Source organism: Corvus brachyrhynchos, unplaced genomic scaffold (genome assembly GCF_000691975.1).
Source record: "Corvus brachyrhynchos isolate BGI_N302 unplaced genomic scaffold, ASM69197v1 scaffold3, whole genome shotgun sequence".
In the NCBI taxonomy this organism is placed as follows: domain Eukaryota; kingdom Metazoa; phylum Chordata; class Aves; order Passeriformes; family Corvidae; genus Corvus; species Corvus brachyrhynchos.
The window spans coordinates 5,981,270-6,000,398 of record NW_008237619.1 but is presented as its reverse complement, the minus strand read 5'-3'; the positions used below and the strand labels follow the sequence as shown (position 1 = coordinate 6,000,398).

At 36.0% G+C, this 19,129-nt stretch overlaps 1 protein-coding gene across 1 annotated transcript in view; it reads right to left on the bottom strand.

The window, feature by feature from the left end:
- Positions 1-19,129, bottom strand: part of ABI3BP (ABI family member 3 binding protein) — a 140,763-nt gene that overhangs the window by 52,161 nt on the left and 69,473 nt on the right. The window contains exons 20-32 of the mRNA XM_017731863.1: positions 18,086-18,151; positions 17,487-17,561; positions 13,568-13,633; positions 11,982-12,041; positions 11,704-11,769; positions 10,707-10,781; positions 9,561-9,635; positions 8,576-8,650; positions 7,660-7,737; positions 7,021-7,095; positions 5,887-5,952; positions 4,597-4,677; positions 1,373-1,441 (exon numbers count right to left, since the gene is read on the bottom strand). Coding sequence (XP_017587352.1) covers positions 1,373-1,441; positions 4,597-4,677; positions 5,887-5,952; positions 7,021-7,095; positions 7,660-7,737; positions 8,576-8,650; positions 9,561-9,635; positions 10,707-10,781; positions 11,704-11,769; positions 11,982-12,041; positions 13,568-13,633; positions 17,487-17,561; positions 18,086-18,151 — 927 coding nt within the window. The remainder of the gene's footprint in view (positions 1-1,372; positions 1,442-4,596; positions 4,678-5,886; positions 5,953-7,020; positions 7,096-7,659; positions 7,738-8,575; positions 8,651-9,560; positions 9,636-10,706; positions 10,782-11,703; positions 11,770-11,981; positions 12,042-13,567; positions 13,634-17,486; positions 17,562-18,085; positions 18,152-19,129) is intronic.

The window sequence follows — 19,129 nt, the reverse complement described above, 5'->3', positions numbered from 1 at the left end:
TTTAAACCGTGGGCAATTAAAGTTCTTAATGATACAGGTAGAATAAGAAATAAGTTATTGAACAAACTTGATGGCAATAGAAGCAAAAATATGTGGATATAAACCAGTAAATCCAAGAACAAGCAAGAGAAGAGATCACAGAGCTTAACTTAGTGACAGCAACGGACTCTTGATATACAATAATGTCAGGACTCCCCAAACTGAACTCTGTTACTACTTGAAAGTACTGTGCTGACCATGACAAAACAGCTGAATTTTTCCTCTAAAGTGAGCAATTAAGCAGAGGACTAAAAGGCTGCTATTGCTAGAGGTGTATGTATTAGCTACCTGAAAATAGTTTGATAAAGCATCCTTGTTTTTTCTCATATCCACTTACAATTTGGATCATAGAACCAGTATATCATGCCCTTTTCCTTGTCACAAACTATACCAAATGGGAAAAAAATTATGAGGTAGCAGAATCTATAAAAATTTCTTGGCAATCAGGAAAATATACTAAAATAATGTTAATGCATCAGTTCTCCCCTCTCAAGGCATTAACAAGTAAAGTAGCATATAACATGCAGACATACACACCTAAAGATAGAACCTTTTCTATAACCCATACTCACTTATCTCCCAAACTCTCTTATGCATCTACTGGTTTTAAAAATAGGCTTCACAATAAATAACACCATAAAACTTTGATTGCAATTGAGGGGATTAATACTACACTATTTATTACATGTCTATTAACATTCACAGTATAATATTCTGTAGTATTAATATTGCTGCAAATAAAGGAAAACCCCAAAACTATGAGTATTATCTTCTACTGACAATGGCCAGATACTCTATAGAAATCTCAAACTAGTCACTAATTTTTCAAATGTTCTCACTACATATGCCTGGTTTGCAAAGACTTTGCCATTATTCAAGCTCATCAGTTACCTTTGGAATTCAAATTCAAAATCTTTTTCTACAAAACACTAATTTCTATTTTCAGGTTGCCTTTGAAAAATCAGTCAGTTCTTTCAAAGAGAAAAACAGCTTCCAATAATAAAATAGTTTAGCAGTGTGTAGTTTTTAATGTCATTTTCTGATTGTTATTTCTATATTCCATAAATTCTTTATTATTGAAATAATTCTTATTCTTCTTCTAATCTAAGTGAAATTTCTAAGTAACTACCTTTGAAGTGATATCCTATCTTTTAGAAGACATCTCCATGCTAAGAACAGGGAGAAATAATAAAGCACCAAGATTATACTTCCATTTGCTTGATTTGGACCACACATGAATAAGCAAGAAGCCTCCAGAAAATGGTGTTTTCAATTGCACATATTATCAGACCAATGAAAAGAAGAATGACTAAAGATGACTCATAATCATTACCCTCTGCAGTCTTTGGACGTTCATATGTGTAGGGACTCCTAGTAGTGACTGACACTGGAATGGTTGCTGCTGGAATAAAGAGAATTTTCTTAAGAGAAATACAGGTGCATCTGTATCTACTTTATGGCTCAGCTGCTCTTGCTTCCCAACTATAATCCACCTCCTCACAACTCTTCAAGTGGAAACACTGAGTAAATGAAAAATTTACTGAAATTACCCTGTGTGACTTTTGCTGCTTTTGGAAAATAAAAAGTTTATTTATGCTACCGGAATATACTGGCAGAGGAGCTCTCTAAATCTTCATCTTCCTGTTTTACTGCATTTCTTTTTTGTCTTTATGGCTGTAGACCACTGAAAAGAAACAGTTCCAAAGAATTCAATATTCTTTGTTAAATCTTTCTATTAATTTTCCTGGGTTTCTCCCATAGTGATACAAAGGATAGATTTGAAAGGCTTCAGGTGTAAATCACTGTAAAGTCACAGAAAGCAAGGCTGAAGATCCCAGCAGCTTATCTAGTGTCACTGCACATTAGATCATCAAGTTAACAAGTTTCCTATCTCTGTCTGGAGTACTTAATTGGGTTTGAAAAGAACAAACTCCAAACACTCTGAAAAAGATAAAGAACTTTGAAGTTAAAGTTGGTAGAATTGTTTAATATTAGCATGACTCTGTACTATCAGAGTCCATTTTCACACCTAAATACATCTACAATAATTGAGTAATCTTTGTGCTTATCCTTCAAATTTTGCTTTGTTTACTCTGTTTTGACTCTTAGCCTCTATCCTTCCCTACAGATTTTAATTAGGAAAGAAAAAGTGATGTATGATATGCCCCAAACTGTATTTTTGGACATACTAGCAGTTTGTCACATTGTAATTCACAAGCATTTTAAGACTCACAAGTACATTTATTCCAAGGAAGTTACCTTAAAATTTTTAAATACAATAAAATCTGAGACCTAACACTTCCAAAACTCAGTCAGTTTAGATACAAAATCACATTCTTAATTTAAAAGCCTCTATTTCCCCACATGAAGGTTTATGGTGGTTTACCTGGGTGGACTGTGTTTAAATTTAAAAGACTGAATAATTTCAGAATTTTAAAATTTCCCTCTTTTCTTTACTGGCATTTTTTATAGCTTAGATAGCTTTTGTATTTAATACTATTGCCACTATTCTATGAAGGCAAAATACTCCAAAATGTATTCAGGACAAATCATTTGTGGATATAAGTAAATGCCCAGAGAGGTTGTGGAGTCTCAATCCCTGGAGATATTTAAAAACTTTTCTGTAAAGAAAATGTTGCAGTGCTTTTGGGTGCACAATAGAAAATTCATTATCATTTCCTTTTCTGATAAATGGAGAAGGTTTAGAGAGGGGTATTCATACTAACAATAGCAAAGTAGTCGACAATGGCTGGGCATGATCACATTGTCAACAAAACCTTTTTTTCATGCAGGTAACAGATTCAGTTACCCAAATACCCAGAAACAGAATGAAACTGTGAACTTTTGCAAAAATGTACAGTCTGTTGGTTGGAAAAACTGAAAATTGTTTAAATGTTTGGGGTTTTTTAAATGAAGCTTTTTTCTCCACTGCCAAAAAAGACAAATACTTTACCAGAAACAGCACAAAAATCATATTAATAATGAGAACCAAAATTAATTGCTTGACCCAAAGGCAGTTATTAGTAAGTCATTGTTTCAATATGAATTTGGCACACACTCTTCATTATTTTGATTCACTGCTAAGGAAAGATGACAACCATTGTCATGACATAAGTTGCTAATTTAAGCTGAACTTCCAAGTAATACTGGAACACAGACAGGCTTCTGCTCTTTGACGATTTGGCCACCTACCCAAAAGCCACCTTATCCCCATGCACTGCATATTTCATGCCTCAAATAATATTTTCTGAACGAGAATATAATCATTTGACAATCAGAACGCACGCCAATTTCACAAGTACCTGCTTACAAGAGGATCATGACAAACTGTATCAAGATTAAAAAGTTTGTCTTAGGATTGTACCTGATTAATTTGTGAGACCACTACTGGGGAAGGAAAAACCAGAGGCACATGCACAAATATGGAACCATGCCACTTTCTTTGTAGGCATATAGAAACTTGCTGTAGACACACTCAGTGTGGAAACACCAAGATAAAACCTTGATCTTGGCAGTCCCAGGGTGCAAAATAAATTTACGCAACATTTTCCAAATGAGCAGCTCTTTTTCTCTGCTGTTTCAAAAAACAACATGCAGGACTCATATTTATATTCAGACATAGACATCTACAGCAGAGACAAAAGTAGTGATTCTTGTAATACAAGCTGGATTTCCCACACTAAAAATTATGCAGGAGCTGTAATCAGCATGAAAAACTAATTATGCACAGTATTTTGAGACAATTCCAAGTCATATGTGCCATTCCTTTAACAAGCTTCACAGGGAATAATTTGATCTGAAGAGAGTTAATTTCTTTTTATGAGCAAAAATAATTTGCAGGGAATCTGGAAAGAATTTAATAAAATCATCTGAGCTCTTCCAGCATTGAGTAATATATTCTTACAATAAACAACTATTCAATTTCAAGCAATTTCAAGCTTTCTAATTTCATTATAAACCATGTAACACTAGAAATATTTTTACAACTGTATTTATTTATTCTTCAGGTCCAGAAAATGCCAGGTGTGTTTTATTCTCTGCCTTACATCATAGACCAAATTTAACCTCAGTGTGAAGGTGATATTTCATTTGGGATAATAAAATATGTCTTTACTGAATTCCAGAACAAAATTCCACTCTTACTTCCACAGTTTCAGGTAAGTCTACATTTGCAAAATGATCACTGAATCAATACAAATCCTATGGTTCTATGTAGGATGTTACAACCATCAGCAAAACAGTAGAATTTGCATTTTCTGGACCCTATGCTGAAATAAGTTGGAAACCTTATTATTTCAAAATAAAAATCAAGAAAACAATTTGCTTTGATATCAGGCTGTGTGAGTTGGTGGCTTGGGATACAAAAGGTAGAAGTTTTCTTGTTTTGCTTCTTTCTTTTTGTTTTTTTTTGATCCAATACAAAAATATTATTCCTCAAAGAGGAATTCCTCACCTTTCTGATGATTAAGTGCTGAACTTCACACGGAAGAAATTTAAGCTAAAATGCACTACTTAAGTGACACACTATAACAAAGGTTTGCTATGGAAATTAGTTACCAGGTTTAGTTCGTGGCTTTTGGGGTCTGGCAGATGGTCTAGGTTTAGATGCAGAAGTAGTGAGTTTGGCTTCTTTAGGAGCTGAAAGAAATATACTGGATTATAAATTTATCCTTTCCACTGTATCACAAAAAAATCAAATAAGGCAATGAATGGCTACTGGGAACAAAAGCAAATAGTAAAATCAGACATGCCAAGAAGGCTTCTCAAAAATCTTCCTAAGACTTCATTACCCCAGCAAAATCCCAGTTTGTTCTTCACAGTAAAAATGAATAATTGCATTTAAATATGCAATTGTAGATTGCAATCACATCCAAATATTCCTCTCACTAAGTTAGCAAATTCATTTTTGCAAGATACCTAAGAGATAAAACAATAATGCTTTTTATCCTTTTGAATACCAGGTCAATTTTAAGCCAGCAGAAGACATATATAGACAAAATATGCAAAAATGTCCTCCATTTTTGGCACAGTAAAGGAATTACTGGCAGACAGCTGGAAAAACATGGAATCAATTAAAAAAAAAATATCTAACTGCTTCATAAGTGCAGTCATTGAATTCTGCTAATAGAATAGAAGTAGCATCATGTAAATGGTAAAAATTAAGAACAATGAGTTCTAGAAACCCCTTTTCCACCAAACATGCACGGGCTGAAACTGTAATTGGCTAATCTGTCTGTTGGTCTGACTTCAGATAAAGTATAAACTCCATTTCAGGCATAAGTCAGTAGCTTTGTACATTTTTAAAAAGCAGTGCTACAAGACTGCTTTCCAATAAAATGTTTCATAGCAATTGACACAGTGGAAAAGTGTTTGATGTTTGCAGAAAGGACAGAGCAGAGTGAGACATGAAGTGGCTGAGAGATGTTTTTCAAGCTAAAATGATATTCAGAAGGATTCACAAAACAGTGGAGTTAACACGTTAACCTAGTGCCACAGGAACCCTTCACTGGGACTTCTGGGATTAACACCCACAATACTACCTTTACACTTGGTATTTCAATTGTATTTCCAGTGAGTTTTCTGAGTAAAGGGTGTTGGTGTAGAAAAGCTCTCAGCAAAATGGAAGATAAAACTATTACTATTGAACTAGCAAAACTATATGAAAAAAACCTGGTTTCTCTTTATCCTAAGTTTAGAAAACATTTCTGAATGCTTATGTCCTAGCTCTTGTCCTCTTTCAGAGAAATGGATTAAATAAAGCAAAAGTTATGAGATGAAGTAACAGAATACAAACTGTGGCTTGGACTGCAAAGAAGAGTGGCCAACAGCTACAGAAACATGTATTACCTAGGGTTGCTTTTGGTTGTTCGAGAGTCTGAGAAGTTTTAGGGTCCAGAAGTGGTGGTTTAGGGGCTAGAAAAAAAAATCCAAGAGTAATCGAACTGATCAGTAGATGTATCAACACAAAGCCAAAAGTGTTATCATTCCAGTAGTTCAGGGGAGTTGTTTTTCAAACAGTCTAGATAAGCCTTACTCTTGTGTGTAACACCCTACACTCCTTTTAGCTTTGTTTCCCATAAAATTGCACACTGAATGATTGTGTGAGAGACTGCTTCTAAGGTTCCTTCCCCTTATTTACGTTCTCAAGACATTTTTAATCCTGTATTTGATTCAATCAGCAAATAAACTTCTGTTATGGGAGAATAGTGAGAAAGGAGAGATGAGGAAGAAAAGAATGTAGTCTCTAATGAACACCAGAGAATCTATATGAAAGGAAACTTCTAAATGCCAAAGTTTTGCTGAAAGTCCTAAATCAGTACTTGCAGTTAATTGTAAGAGAGGTTTAAGACAGTAAAGGTAGCTCCTGCTTTTTAATGATCTGTCTGTTTATAAGACATGAGAACAAACACATTTTGGGATCGAATAATCCACAGCGTAATACTTATTGGTCCCGTACTTGAATCACTAAAGGAGGCAAATTAATTTCCCTTAATTCCGTATCAGAAGAAAATTAGAAGAGGTCTGTTTTTTTGATCAAAAGACAGAAGATACACGACACAATGATAATGTTCCTATGGTACTAGCTAAGATGTCATCTTTGCCATCGTGTGTCTTTGTGAAAGTGGGAGATGGGGAGTGGCAAAGGGGTTTATAAAAATAATAATCATATTTATTGCTTATATGAGTGATATTAAAACACCCTTGTGCCACCCAGAAAATTTTTTTCCATTCCAGTCCTTTAAAATGTTACAACACTAGAGAACTGGTTTATATTTTTATCACTGGACCCAAATGCATAAAACCGATGAGCTTAACTCTTGTTAAGTTAATGAGAGTTAATGACCAACTTTAGAATGATGACTTAGTCAGTATGCTCATGTGTTGCATAGCTCCCGTCCTTTTTAGGAAGTTTTTGCTTAGATATTTTTAGAGAACATATCTCCCTGCACACCAGCTTATGAAAATGATGTGCACAATTACCAGGTTTCACATGTTGTACTTCTGGGATAGCAGATGGTTTCGGTTTAGAAGGAATAAGTGGTATTTCTTTTGGAGCTGAAAGAAAGAGCTCAGTTTGCAATCAAAAATTGTTTAACAAGCATTTCCCACAACAAACAGCACATGTCACAAGTTTATATCAGAGACGACTCAGTATGGAATGTCAAAGCCAGCTGATGAAATCAGATTTTGAAGTGTGGAATGGAGATGATATTGAAATGCTGTGAATTGATCAGAAATAAGATTCTGTGTGTCCAAAACAATTAAAATTTCCATTCTGAAAGCTGTGCATATCAGAGACAATCAGCACATGCGTGTGCATTGGGAGTAAAAGAAATAGAACACTAATAAAAGGATGATGGTGTTTTAAAGGGATGATGGTGTTTTATCATGCAGGAGACAAGTTTTACTTCTCTGAGACAGTCAATCCACCCAGAACCTTGTTCTCATACACAGGGATGTCAAGACCAGTCAATATAATGACGGTGGAAGAACAAGACTCTCTAACCAGGAAAAAGAATGATTATGCATGTGAAATGATATGCTGGAAGGAATGCATTCATATGGGATGGAGTGCTCAAAACAAACACATAGTTTTTCACTGGGTGAAAACAACATTACCTAATGTTACCCTTGGCCATTGAAAAGGACGGGAAGTTTTAGGTGTGAAAGATTCCAGAATGGATTCACTTGTTGCTGCTGGAAGAAATGATGACAGTCATAAGAGAGCGAAGAGCTAATGGAAGAAACTCTTCTTTCATAAGCAAAACCAATTTGTTTTTACAAGAACAACAAATATTTCACTAATGCTTGGACATTTATCAGTTTAGTATGCATTAGGGAGAAATTCAGAACTGCACAGAACTTCAGTCGCTATAAATCAGTGCATCTGTGATGTGCAAAAGGTCTGGATGTTTATTTCCTCCTTCCTTCATTGCAACTGGTCTGGATCTCAATCACTGCCAAGTAAGATTTTAAGTAGAGCTTTTGAACATTTTAAGTTTTGGTCCAATACTTAAGGGAGATGGTACTGTGTAAATGTCAGTATTTAATGAAGAGGACATGTTGAACAAACAATTAGTCACACATTAAAACATATAAAAGTTGGAATAGAAAGCTGACAACAGATCCAGCTGTGGTTTCAGTCCAAAACCACTGAGTGTCTGTAACTGTTAACCAATTTCAAGCTGTTAAGGATGCACTAATGTTAACATTTTTAATGAGGCTACAACAATAACATAAAAACTACAGTTCACATCACAGTGTTTTCATTAGAACTGCTGTACAAATACTGTTTTCTCAATTATCTATGTGGCCTATTTTTCAAAATACTGAATCATGTGACTGTGGGCTGCTATATGCATTGTAACTGTGAGAAAACACCAAGTTCAACCATTAGCAGCAACATAAACTTGAAATCAGCTGTAAGGGGTTAATCCAACTGTGCACTGAAAATAACAGCAGTATATTCATTTCAGTTGAGTTTTAGAGCATGGCTTGAGCTACTGAATTAAGAACTAGGTAGAGATTATTGTACCTGGTCCAGCATCTGCTATTTCAGGCTTACTAGGGGCCACAGGACTTGAAAGTACAGGCTGAACACCACTGAAAACTATAAAAAAACCAAGTCACATTATCTATGATATTAATTCTACACACAGCTTTTTTTGGTCATAGAAAAACAACCAAAAAATGCGATAGGTTATACCACAGCTACTTTGCACTTCACCATAAGCACACCTTACCTCAGGAACGGAGCAGTACTGGTTTAGAGTGCGAGCTGAAGCTAGTGTTTGAAATGAGACCTAAAACTAAAGTGTTAGCCAACCAAAGCTAACATTGCTTTGGATCACATGGTCCACATAGTTTAAAGCGACCCAGAAAATACAAAGATAAAAATTTCTAACACCACAATAATAAAGATAAAGCACTTAAAAAAAATCTATAAAAACTAAAAAGCACTGCAAGTATATTTCCCTGAAAACAAAGCACCTGCCTTAGTTCTCTTCACTGCTTTTGTGTCAATATTTTTTTAGTGAATTTTAGTGTCATATAATCTGTGTACATGTACACTCATGAAAAACAAGGGTAAAATAAAGTTAAAAAAATCACAAAGCAGCAAAGAAATAGTAAGGAAGCAGCTTCCTATGCTGGCAAGGCAATCTATGGTACAAAAACATATGTTCTCTCTGAGCATATAACAATTAGGCTTGTAAGAAAACAAGTAATTTTAGAATTCTTATTAAGATTTATTCATTATTAGTAGTATTAAACCAGGTTTACTTCATGTAAGTAAATCTCAAGATAACCCTAGAAGCTTTTTGAGAAATGAATGTGAGTTCAGAAACACTACCAGGTGAGCATCTCAGCAGAAAGCAAAAGTTGTCATGTAAAAAAGGATGCTTTTAATGATCATGACTCACACCACATGATGATCAAAATATCTAGGCTTAATAAAATTTCAAAAATGGCTGTCCAACACCAAAAGGGGTTTAACTGAAAAACTAAAGAGTTATTATTACCCGCAGTTGTTGTTAGCACATGAGGTGTTCTGGAAAGTGGAGGCATAGATTTTTCCAGGTCAGCTGAACTTGTAACTGTGGAAAAATGTAAATATCCCTGATATGGATTCATATTGATGCAGACAAAGCAAGGGGGGCAAAAATCAGAAAAAGAAAGATTGCTTTACATTGCTTTGCAAGATGCCAACACTACTACAATGGAGTTTCATAAATTTCCAACTTGAAAAGAAAGTAACAAAACCTCAAAGTTTTGAAGATGTCACATGCACCTAAGAGACACATCCTGACAGGAGCTGCAGTCCCCCTAAAAGCAGATTTATCAACAGGAGTCAATTGTTCTGTGCACAGGTAACATGAAAAAACCTGTGCTTTTGACTTCACCTGCACCCAGAGAAGGAGACCTACGTACTTTAAATGCATGCAAATATGAATTTGTACAACCAGGTATTTCTATTGCCAAAGCTTTGGTTGTTTCTATACAGCAAATGCCAGTATTTTGAATTATGCATTTTAACATACTATACATCATGCAATTTTTCATTTGCGGTATTTTATCTAATTGACATAATATAAATTAACACAACTTTTGTGATACATTGAAGAGACAGGGAGTGAGGCAGAAAATCTGAAACAATACTGAAATATTGACTGCCAGGTTTAGGATAATTTTCCTTCTTATCTCTTGCATATTCGTAGCATTGCAATGAACAGAAATATAATCTTGAATACCTATGACTCCAGTAATAAAAGTTTCAAGGTTAAATAGTAACATAACTTGAAGTCTTATGAATAGAGAAACTTGCATAATAATGTGTATGATATAGCTACAGAAAATCCCCCATAGTGAAATGCCCCAGTCAAAAACATATTTTTATAACTGATAATGTATCCATCTAGCTATTGGTGCTATTGGTCCTAATCTATTCAACAGATTAAAACCACACAAAATAAAAATTAATTCCTGTGGTTTAGTTTGTATTTGATCCTATACCACAAAATATCACCATGTAATTATACAGCCTAACTGACACTGCAAACAAAGTTCTGCTTCAAACACCAAGCAATCAGAGCAAACAACCTCTAACTGTAACATCCTTGATGCAAAACCAAATACTAAGAAATGGAAGTATCATAAATACAATTTACCGGTCTTTATTTTTGATATTTCTGCAGATGCAGAAGTTTGGGACAGGAAACTAATATGATTAGAGTCCAGTGAAGCTGGAAAAAGAAAAAAAAAACCAAAACAAAACATTTTTTTGGTATCATCTGAACCTATAGACTGAACAGTTTTCAACACATTACTGAGAAACTAGGGATTTCAGAAAAGAAAACATCTCAAATGAACATGCCATGGATTTGCTAACGTAAATGTGTGAAGATGCACTGGTGACGAAAATGATGAAGAAGCTGTTAGAAGAAATATGAAGAAGAGATCACATTACAAGAAAAGTGGAATTGCCACAGCCAATGCCAGAATTAAATATGGCTTTGAACGTATGGGCCCTTTCATCTCTACACTTAAGCTTTACTGCAATCTAGGCCCAAGAGAAGTAGGAGGTTGGCTAAAAGCACAACAATATCTCTTGGGACAATTCCCATCTTGCATTGCTGCCATAACTGCAAGATACATCATTACTGACAAAGGCTGCTATTGTCTCCAACTGTGAAGAAATACCCCATGATTCACCAAAAGCTGAAATGAGGTTTTGATCGTAAAACCTGAACATGGCCTCAAAAGCAGCAACAGAGCAGAGCATTCCCACTTCCAGGTGATGGCAATGGAAAGGCGTGTCCTCTTGTGCCAGCCCAGCTGGGATTTGTCTCTTAGGAACGCTGTCATATTTGAATGCATCAGGGAAAGCAAGGCCCGCTACCCACACACAGAGAAGCAGGGAAATGGAGCTGAAGGCCAGGTGCAACAACGTGGTGTCTCTGCAGGATGTCACATGCTTCCTGCAGAAAATGCTCATCAGCCATGGAAAAAGCGTGGGATCAAACAACAGAATTGCAGAACCAGTGCGGCGAGTGCTTTGTTCTCTCCATGGGAGATGACAAGGATGCCAGGTGGTTTGGGGTGGGAGGTGTGATGGGAAGTGAAAGAGATGGGAGACAGTGGGAAAAGAAGGCTGTTGCTAGTTACCCATCACAGTTTGTTGAGTTGCCAGGGAGGAAGGAGTGGTGGACTTCGGCCTTGGTCTTCGAGTAGCTAAGATCAAACACAAAAACCATCTTCAGGTCCTCAGACAGGCTGCTGTCACACACGTCACATCAAGACAGAGTTATAAAGAAGGGAACCCCATCCTGCTTGGGCCAGGCTACCATGTCACAGCATCACTCCCCATGGTGGCACAGTGCTTGCCTTTCAACTGGCATTGGCAGGCAAGCCACCAAAGGACAACGGAATCGCTGGCTATTTACCCATCCTTGTGGTTTCCCGTGAGGCAGACGAGGTCGATTCCAGGACTGGTCTCTCGGTTGCTATGGTCAGACACAGAAATGGTCTTGAGATCTCCACTCAGCCCTGCCACAGCAGCACAAGCAGCACCAGCTCACAGTGCCCTAAATGGCTGTACTTAGGGCCACACGTGCCCTTTCCTTGTGACTCCTTGAGTACCTTGTGACTCAAACCCACAGGCAAGTGTCTTGCTGTGGTTGCAACTAATACAATATTCCCTGAGCCTCAGTAGCTAAATGGTTCTACATCAGCAGAAAAATGCCTAAATATCCAATTCACCAAGCCACTCCTTACAGATCCTTGAAAGATGCAAAACCCACAGTAATTGCAGAGAGAACATGAAGCAAGGCTCATCTTACAATTCAAAATTCCAGACGACAAGTGCTGGGTATGTCTCCAATGCAAGTAGCTGCAAATACTAACTACTAATTATTCTAGCATGAAGGAATAAACTCCACATTGTGCTATCAATATTCAGTCATAATGTCAACCTTTCTTAAAAGTTCAAAAATTTTTGCAAATAAGTATTTTCTTACTGTTTTCACTATTCTTGTTTTTACATATAATCAAATAATGTAAGTTCTCATCATTCACATACAAGGCCTTGCGATTCCCTGTGAAATATGAAAATTCCTATTCTTCCTTACAGTTATAGTCTCTAAGCCAATGATTAACACAACACACTTATTCATCAAGCTTGAACTTCAGTTCTCATTCAAAAAGATACAAATAAGTTCTGTATGCTAAAAAATCCACATCATCAAGAGGACATAAAATTTTGTTTCTGCCATATTGGGATATTCCATTCTAGAAAGAATTTTCAAAATAACAAGTGCCCATAGAATCACATGGGAATTCTGTGACAAATTGTTTTTGTCACCAGTCCCTTCAAAACTGATTTTTCAAGTGATGAAGAAAAGCATATGTTCAGACATCATAACCATGTCATTAATATGGCAAGTGTATTAAAGTGCATTAACAAACCACAGATATTGCTCAAAGCAGGTGAAAATTATGTCAAGTGATGGCAAGCAAAAAGAACAAAATCAAACTATCTTTTTATACCCTCCACTGTTCCTTGGCTTGCAAGGTAAGGAGAAATAGATTTCAGCTCTGGTTTCTGAGAAACCAAGATGAAACGAGAGAACTGGCTTCAGAAATAGAGATGAACTTTTGTTTTTAAAGCAGTGTCAGTACAGAACTGTGTAAATAAAACCCATATTACACTCAGCTCTTTTACATAACTATTTGCATTCATTACAAGGTTATTCCACATTAAAATCAGGGTGACTTAGTTGAGTTAGTGTAGTATACAGATAGTTAATCTTCTAGTGAACTAAGCCTATAGAGCAGAAGATTAAGAAGAGTAATTGAGAAGCCTAATAATTAAGTATCTCATCATTTACACAAATGACTGACCATCTTGCTGAAAGATTTGGCATTGCCACTACCAGTAAAAAAATTGAAATGTTTGACTAGATTTTAAAATACAGTTTTTCTTATTTAAGTATTGTGAAATGATAGAAATTAGGACGGAATCATTGTTTACCCATCACTGTTCTCATGGTTTTCAGGAAAGGAAAAGACGTGGCCTCCAGAAATGGTCTCGGGAGAGCTAAGATTAGAGATGGAAACTATCTTGAGATGTTATGGCAGTCTCTCTATGCATACGAAAGCATTATTTTAATCACACGCAAATAAGTCAATATTTAAATTGTGGTTTCTTGTGTATACTCCTTCTACCAAATAAATCCTACATCAATTTATAGTCACTTGATATTACCACAAACCCCCAGCCACTAGCAAAACACTGCTCCTTTTGCACAATAATGGCAGTCATGATGCTCCAGAGCTGCCTTTTAACAGCAGTATACGACACATTCCAAAGTCCTTTCCAGGCATCAAATATTTTCCAACTAAAAATTGCAAACCAGTCAATGAATATATAGCCAGAACTTCTGCTCGCATCAAAGATACTGTGCACCTTATATTTAATCTCAAAACAATTAACTAGCTCTGATTACTGTACACTTTACCACACTTAAAAACAAGAACTTTGGGTCTAAACTAATAGATGCCTGGGGAAAAAAAAAGGAAATAATAGATTCTCTGCTGAAAAATGCATAATAAAGATAAATAAAGATTTCCATCAAGATTTGGGCAAACTGGTAGAAGAAAATGAACTTGTGCTTATTTAACCAAAATCTCTAATAGAATAGCTTGATTAATTTACAAGTTTTCATTCTGAAGAGGTATGAAGTACTTTGAACAGACAGAATCCCATATCCACACTGGAAGACAAGGATAAGCTACAAGGATAGTCACATTTACTGTCCAGTAATTAGTGAACAGATATGCCAACAACAACAGTGAATGCAAAGATCACAATAAAATCCCCTCTCTTGTCTAAGAAAGTATTATTGAAAAAAAAAAGTTTCTCATAAAAGCATAGAGTAAATTCAAACAGCTTATCTCAGAAAATGGAATCAAAGTTTGGGAACTGTCACCACACTTGCAAGAACGCATTACAGGAAAAGTAGAAGAGTATGAATTTGATGGACCAACAGAGAGAACATTTCAAACATGGAGTTTTTGTTCTGAAAGAATTCTGTTAGCCTCCTCCAGTCATAGCAAATAAAATCCTTCAAAAATGCACCAAAAGTTTGTGGGGTAGATTGTCAGGGGGTGGATTGAAAGGGTTTCAGATATTTCTCCCTTCTCACTGTACGCACTTCTCTGTGGCACAGGGCTGTGTACTGTCCTCTCCATCTTCATTTTGTTTGCTGAAAAATGGGAATAATACGTTTCAAAAATACATTTTCTGAATGTCTGCACCTTTGCTACCACTGGTTTAAAGAAGTGTTCAATATAGCTGTTAAGATGGCAAATATAAAAGGAAGTACCTACTTAGTGTACAGGGGGATACGACAGAACATTTACAAATATCTACAGAGGTCTGCAAGAGAAGGCATGATTCAGAGTATGCCAAGAGAAGAAAAGGAGAGTTCCTCTGTTCAGCATTAAGTTTCTCCCATAGAAGAAGAAAAATATGAAAGAAGTTGGCTTGATCATTTAGGAAACATGCAGAAAACTGACAAACCTTTATCTCCATAAATAAACATTTTTTTTTTTTTAGATATATCTAGGCTATCAAGTCTGAAGCTGTTTTAAAAAACCCCAAACCCTGAACTTGCGTTTGCAATGCTCACTGTGCTACCTTTCATCTCCCCAACAGAATTTTTGTCGCAGCTGGAGAGTCCTTCTTAATGAGAAATATGTTTGAATATGCTATGAAACTTAAGGATTTACAGCTTGAACAGCCATTAAGCTGTTTTAAAACCACAACTGAACATGGACAATAAATAGAAGATAAACCCACAAAGATAATTTCCTGCACACATCTTTCTCTGCCTCCAACATTGTAACTGACCAGGACGATGTCTTAAATACCAATAACCACAGAAATACACTTCAGTAGTAACAAAGTAAATAGAAAATAAAAAAGGGTATGACTTGAAGTAATACAGTAGCTATCTGTATCAGGATACACTGCATATAGCAGAGAAGTTAAAGTTTGGTTACAAGCCCCACAGTATGTCACAGTAAAATTCTACTACATTCAGTAGTACAAAATTGGTCAGTGGCAATCATGGGTAATACTACTGATTAATACTGTAGAGGTGAACTCCAGACTTGGAAAGAAAACTGTAATCCAGTATTCTAAACATCATATATATTGCCTTAAACAAAAGTAGTACCCAATGCAGATTTTTTTTATCTTGCAGTTGTTCTTATCCCCAAAGTAAAGGAGATCAAATCAACATTTCACCAAAAGCACACTGGGAACCCTTCTGATAATTCAAGAACACTCAGTTTGCAAGAAATGCCAGTAATAGACTGAGCTGATGGTATTTCCGTGACTCCAGATACTTTAGACATGAATTGTGAAACTGTCTGTGTTTCATTAAGAGCTGCACAGAAAATCTGGATTTAAAGTGCTGAGGAATCTGACTGTTGCTGGGACAGCAAACACACAAAGCTGTGTTGTTCAGGATGATGTCACTGCAAACACAAGCAAGATACTGCACACTTCAAAGTCTTTTCTGTATTGTGTGAATAAAGAGAAAGACATGTGGCCCAATATGGTGACAAGAAGATTCAGGGTCTGATGCTAGACAGAACTCCTAAGAATAGTCTTCTTCTTCTACACTTTCTGGAGTTTAAATTACACCAACAGAAAGAAGAAAGTCATACAAGTTGGTGCAAAAGATCAGTCTTTTTGCACTTTTTACCAAGAATGCTTTCTAGCTCCTGATCAAGCAGTGACTGATACAAAACTGTTCTTTAACAGGCTTCCCTTTTAGACTTAGAAGAAAATGTGTTCACAGCAGAAAAAAGGCAGCAAGTGTCAATGCGATGAAAACTAAACGTAAACTACTTTTTGCTGCAAGAGAGTTTTGGCAACAACTTGAAATAGACTTTGGATGAAATTGTCATTACTGAATGGAAATTAAATATTTCTTCTTGCAGGGACACTAAACGAAACAGATTTTTGAGCATTGATAAAACTGCATTTGTTCAGTGTCTCATTTTGTAAGGTATTGGTAAGTTAGCTTATTTTATGAACTGAGAAATTGAAGAAGCCTAAAGAAAAAATACTGACAAGAAAGAACAGGAAAACTATATAGATTATTATATATTATTAGGTGTAATTAATTTAAATGTCAATAAAATACCATCATTCCACCAGTTTAATTTCACTGGGGTCTGGTATAACAGGTTTCAAGGGTGTTTGAAAGCATCAGATCTACCATAGAAGTATCTGGTCAAGATCAGTTTGTTGCAAATGTTTTCTTTAATTACAATGTTGTGCCATTTATTTAAAAATGTGTACTCAAGCAATATATAGCAATACATGTGATATTGCACATTTTTGTTTCTATTAGTCTCATGCCTATGCAGTCTCCCTTTCTTGCAGCAAAATGTCTAACTTAAATCACTGCTTTAAATATATTCAAATTAAAGTACTTAATGGTCTATTCTCCACCATTTGGATCCCTATGCGTTCATTGCTATTGGTCCTGCTGTTTCTATGGGACTTACTCAACAGTTTCAACCCTTAGAATAGTTTCACTCAGGGTCTTAAACAAAACTTATATTAGCTTTCACTCTATCCCTCTGCAGTATTGCAACTTAAAAAGAGAACTCTACTTTATGTAATAAGACATGCCTATAAACATCAAACACAGCAATACAGACTTGTAAATATACCGGGAATGTAGGCCAAAATTAGAAGAGAATATTTACTACTTCCTGCAAAATTTCCTAAATTAATCTGGTATTTGAGAGAGCAACTTACAACAGTTCTGAAGTTATTTTGAATCATATTAAACTTAACTAACAATATACCAAAGTTTTGATTAATCTCTGTGGCAATTTCTATTTAAAATCAATTTTTCAAGTATTACCAGGTACAGCTGATGGCATTTCTTGGATGCCAGATGTTTCAGATCTTGAAGTAATGTGCTGATTTTCATCAAAAGCTGAAATAAAATCTGGAGTTAAAATTAGAACTGGCTTCAGATCCACAGTATTTGGCCAGTAGCTGTTGCGCAGTTCAAGACAGTATTGATGTGAGATCAAGCAAGGTGACAGCAGCTGTAAAGATCAGCTGAGAAATGAGGTGTTACATGAACACTGAAGCTAGTGTGAAATGAAGGAAGGTCAATTTCAGTAGCTCATGTGAAGCAATCTTCTTCTCACTGGCCTCGTTTTAAAGTACTCATTCTTTGAACGAAAACTGCAGCTACCAGAAGAAACCTAGAGGCAACATAAGCTAGCAGAGGTCTTTTTGTGGATTCTTATTCAGTCAGTGGGGGGAATTATTTTCCAGCTTAGATTGCACAGAAATGGCTGAGTTGAGCAGGGGTGGGGGTGGAGGGTGGGGAGAAAGCTTAGCATCAAGCAGTCTTCAAAGCAACATGTCTGAATGAACATTGGCACTCTCCACAGCTGCTGGATGGGATGGCAAGGGATGGAAAAGCTCATGGAATTATATGCTATTTACCCATCACGCTCCCTCTGGTTTCCACGAAGGGATGAGAAGTGATTTTCAGGCCTGATCCCCGGGTAGCTAAGATCAAATATGAAAATAGTCTTGAAACAATAAGTGAAATCAGCCTTTAGATAAGGTGATCTTCAGCCCTTACCAGGTCCAAGGGATATAAATTTATTTTAGATTTTTTGTATACACACTTCTAATTGATATTTGTGGTAGCCTGCTCCATTTTTGTCTCACGGGGTAATTTTTTTTTTGGATACACAACATCTAATTTTAGGCATTAACTACAAGGCCAGCTGTCTGCATCTGATTTTAAAATTCTATCCAATAGCAACAGCTGACAGCAAAACCCTTCTCCCTACACTTCAGTTTGGATGTGCCAGATAAGTCTTTTAGATAAGGAGTTGCAAATGCCCAATATTATTTTGATACAGCATGCACACAATTTTCACACAGGTGGTATCAAAACTTTTTCCAACAAATTCATATTTTGGCCAAGAATCAGATTTTCCCTGCAACTGCTGTAAAGCTGCTTCAACAGAAACAGGATTATTGAGACAGACCATCCGTCTCCAGAAAATGGCTTAAAAATAGTTTTATGTTTTTCTGACAATACATTAATGAAAACACAAATGCAAAAAAAAAAAAAAAATTGGATTCTATCAGCCCCTAAGACCATCATTTCCATTAGAGAAATTATGCAGCCTAGACCAGGAAAGAAACATTTCTGTGAGGGGTATTATATGAAAAAATGAAGCGTAGGTGCTCTTAATGTTAAGAACATTCACGATTTAAGAAAGTGTAAGGCCAAGTAATAAGTAACCTAAGTAGCCCAGTTCTTTAAATCAAGAGAGAAGGCTGTGGTAATTTGGGGAGAACAATGCTGCAGACAACAGCAAAGTCATGCCTGGTAAACTGCTAAAATGTTTCTGTCTAATGAAGATAGAAATGACCTTGTATAGAGTTCTCAGCTTCAAAAGAAAACAAAAATCTTGCGTTCATGCAGAGGCAAGATAACTGTCAGCACCGCCCACTGAGTATTAGCTCAGC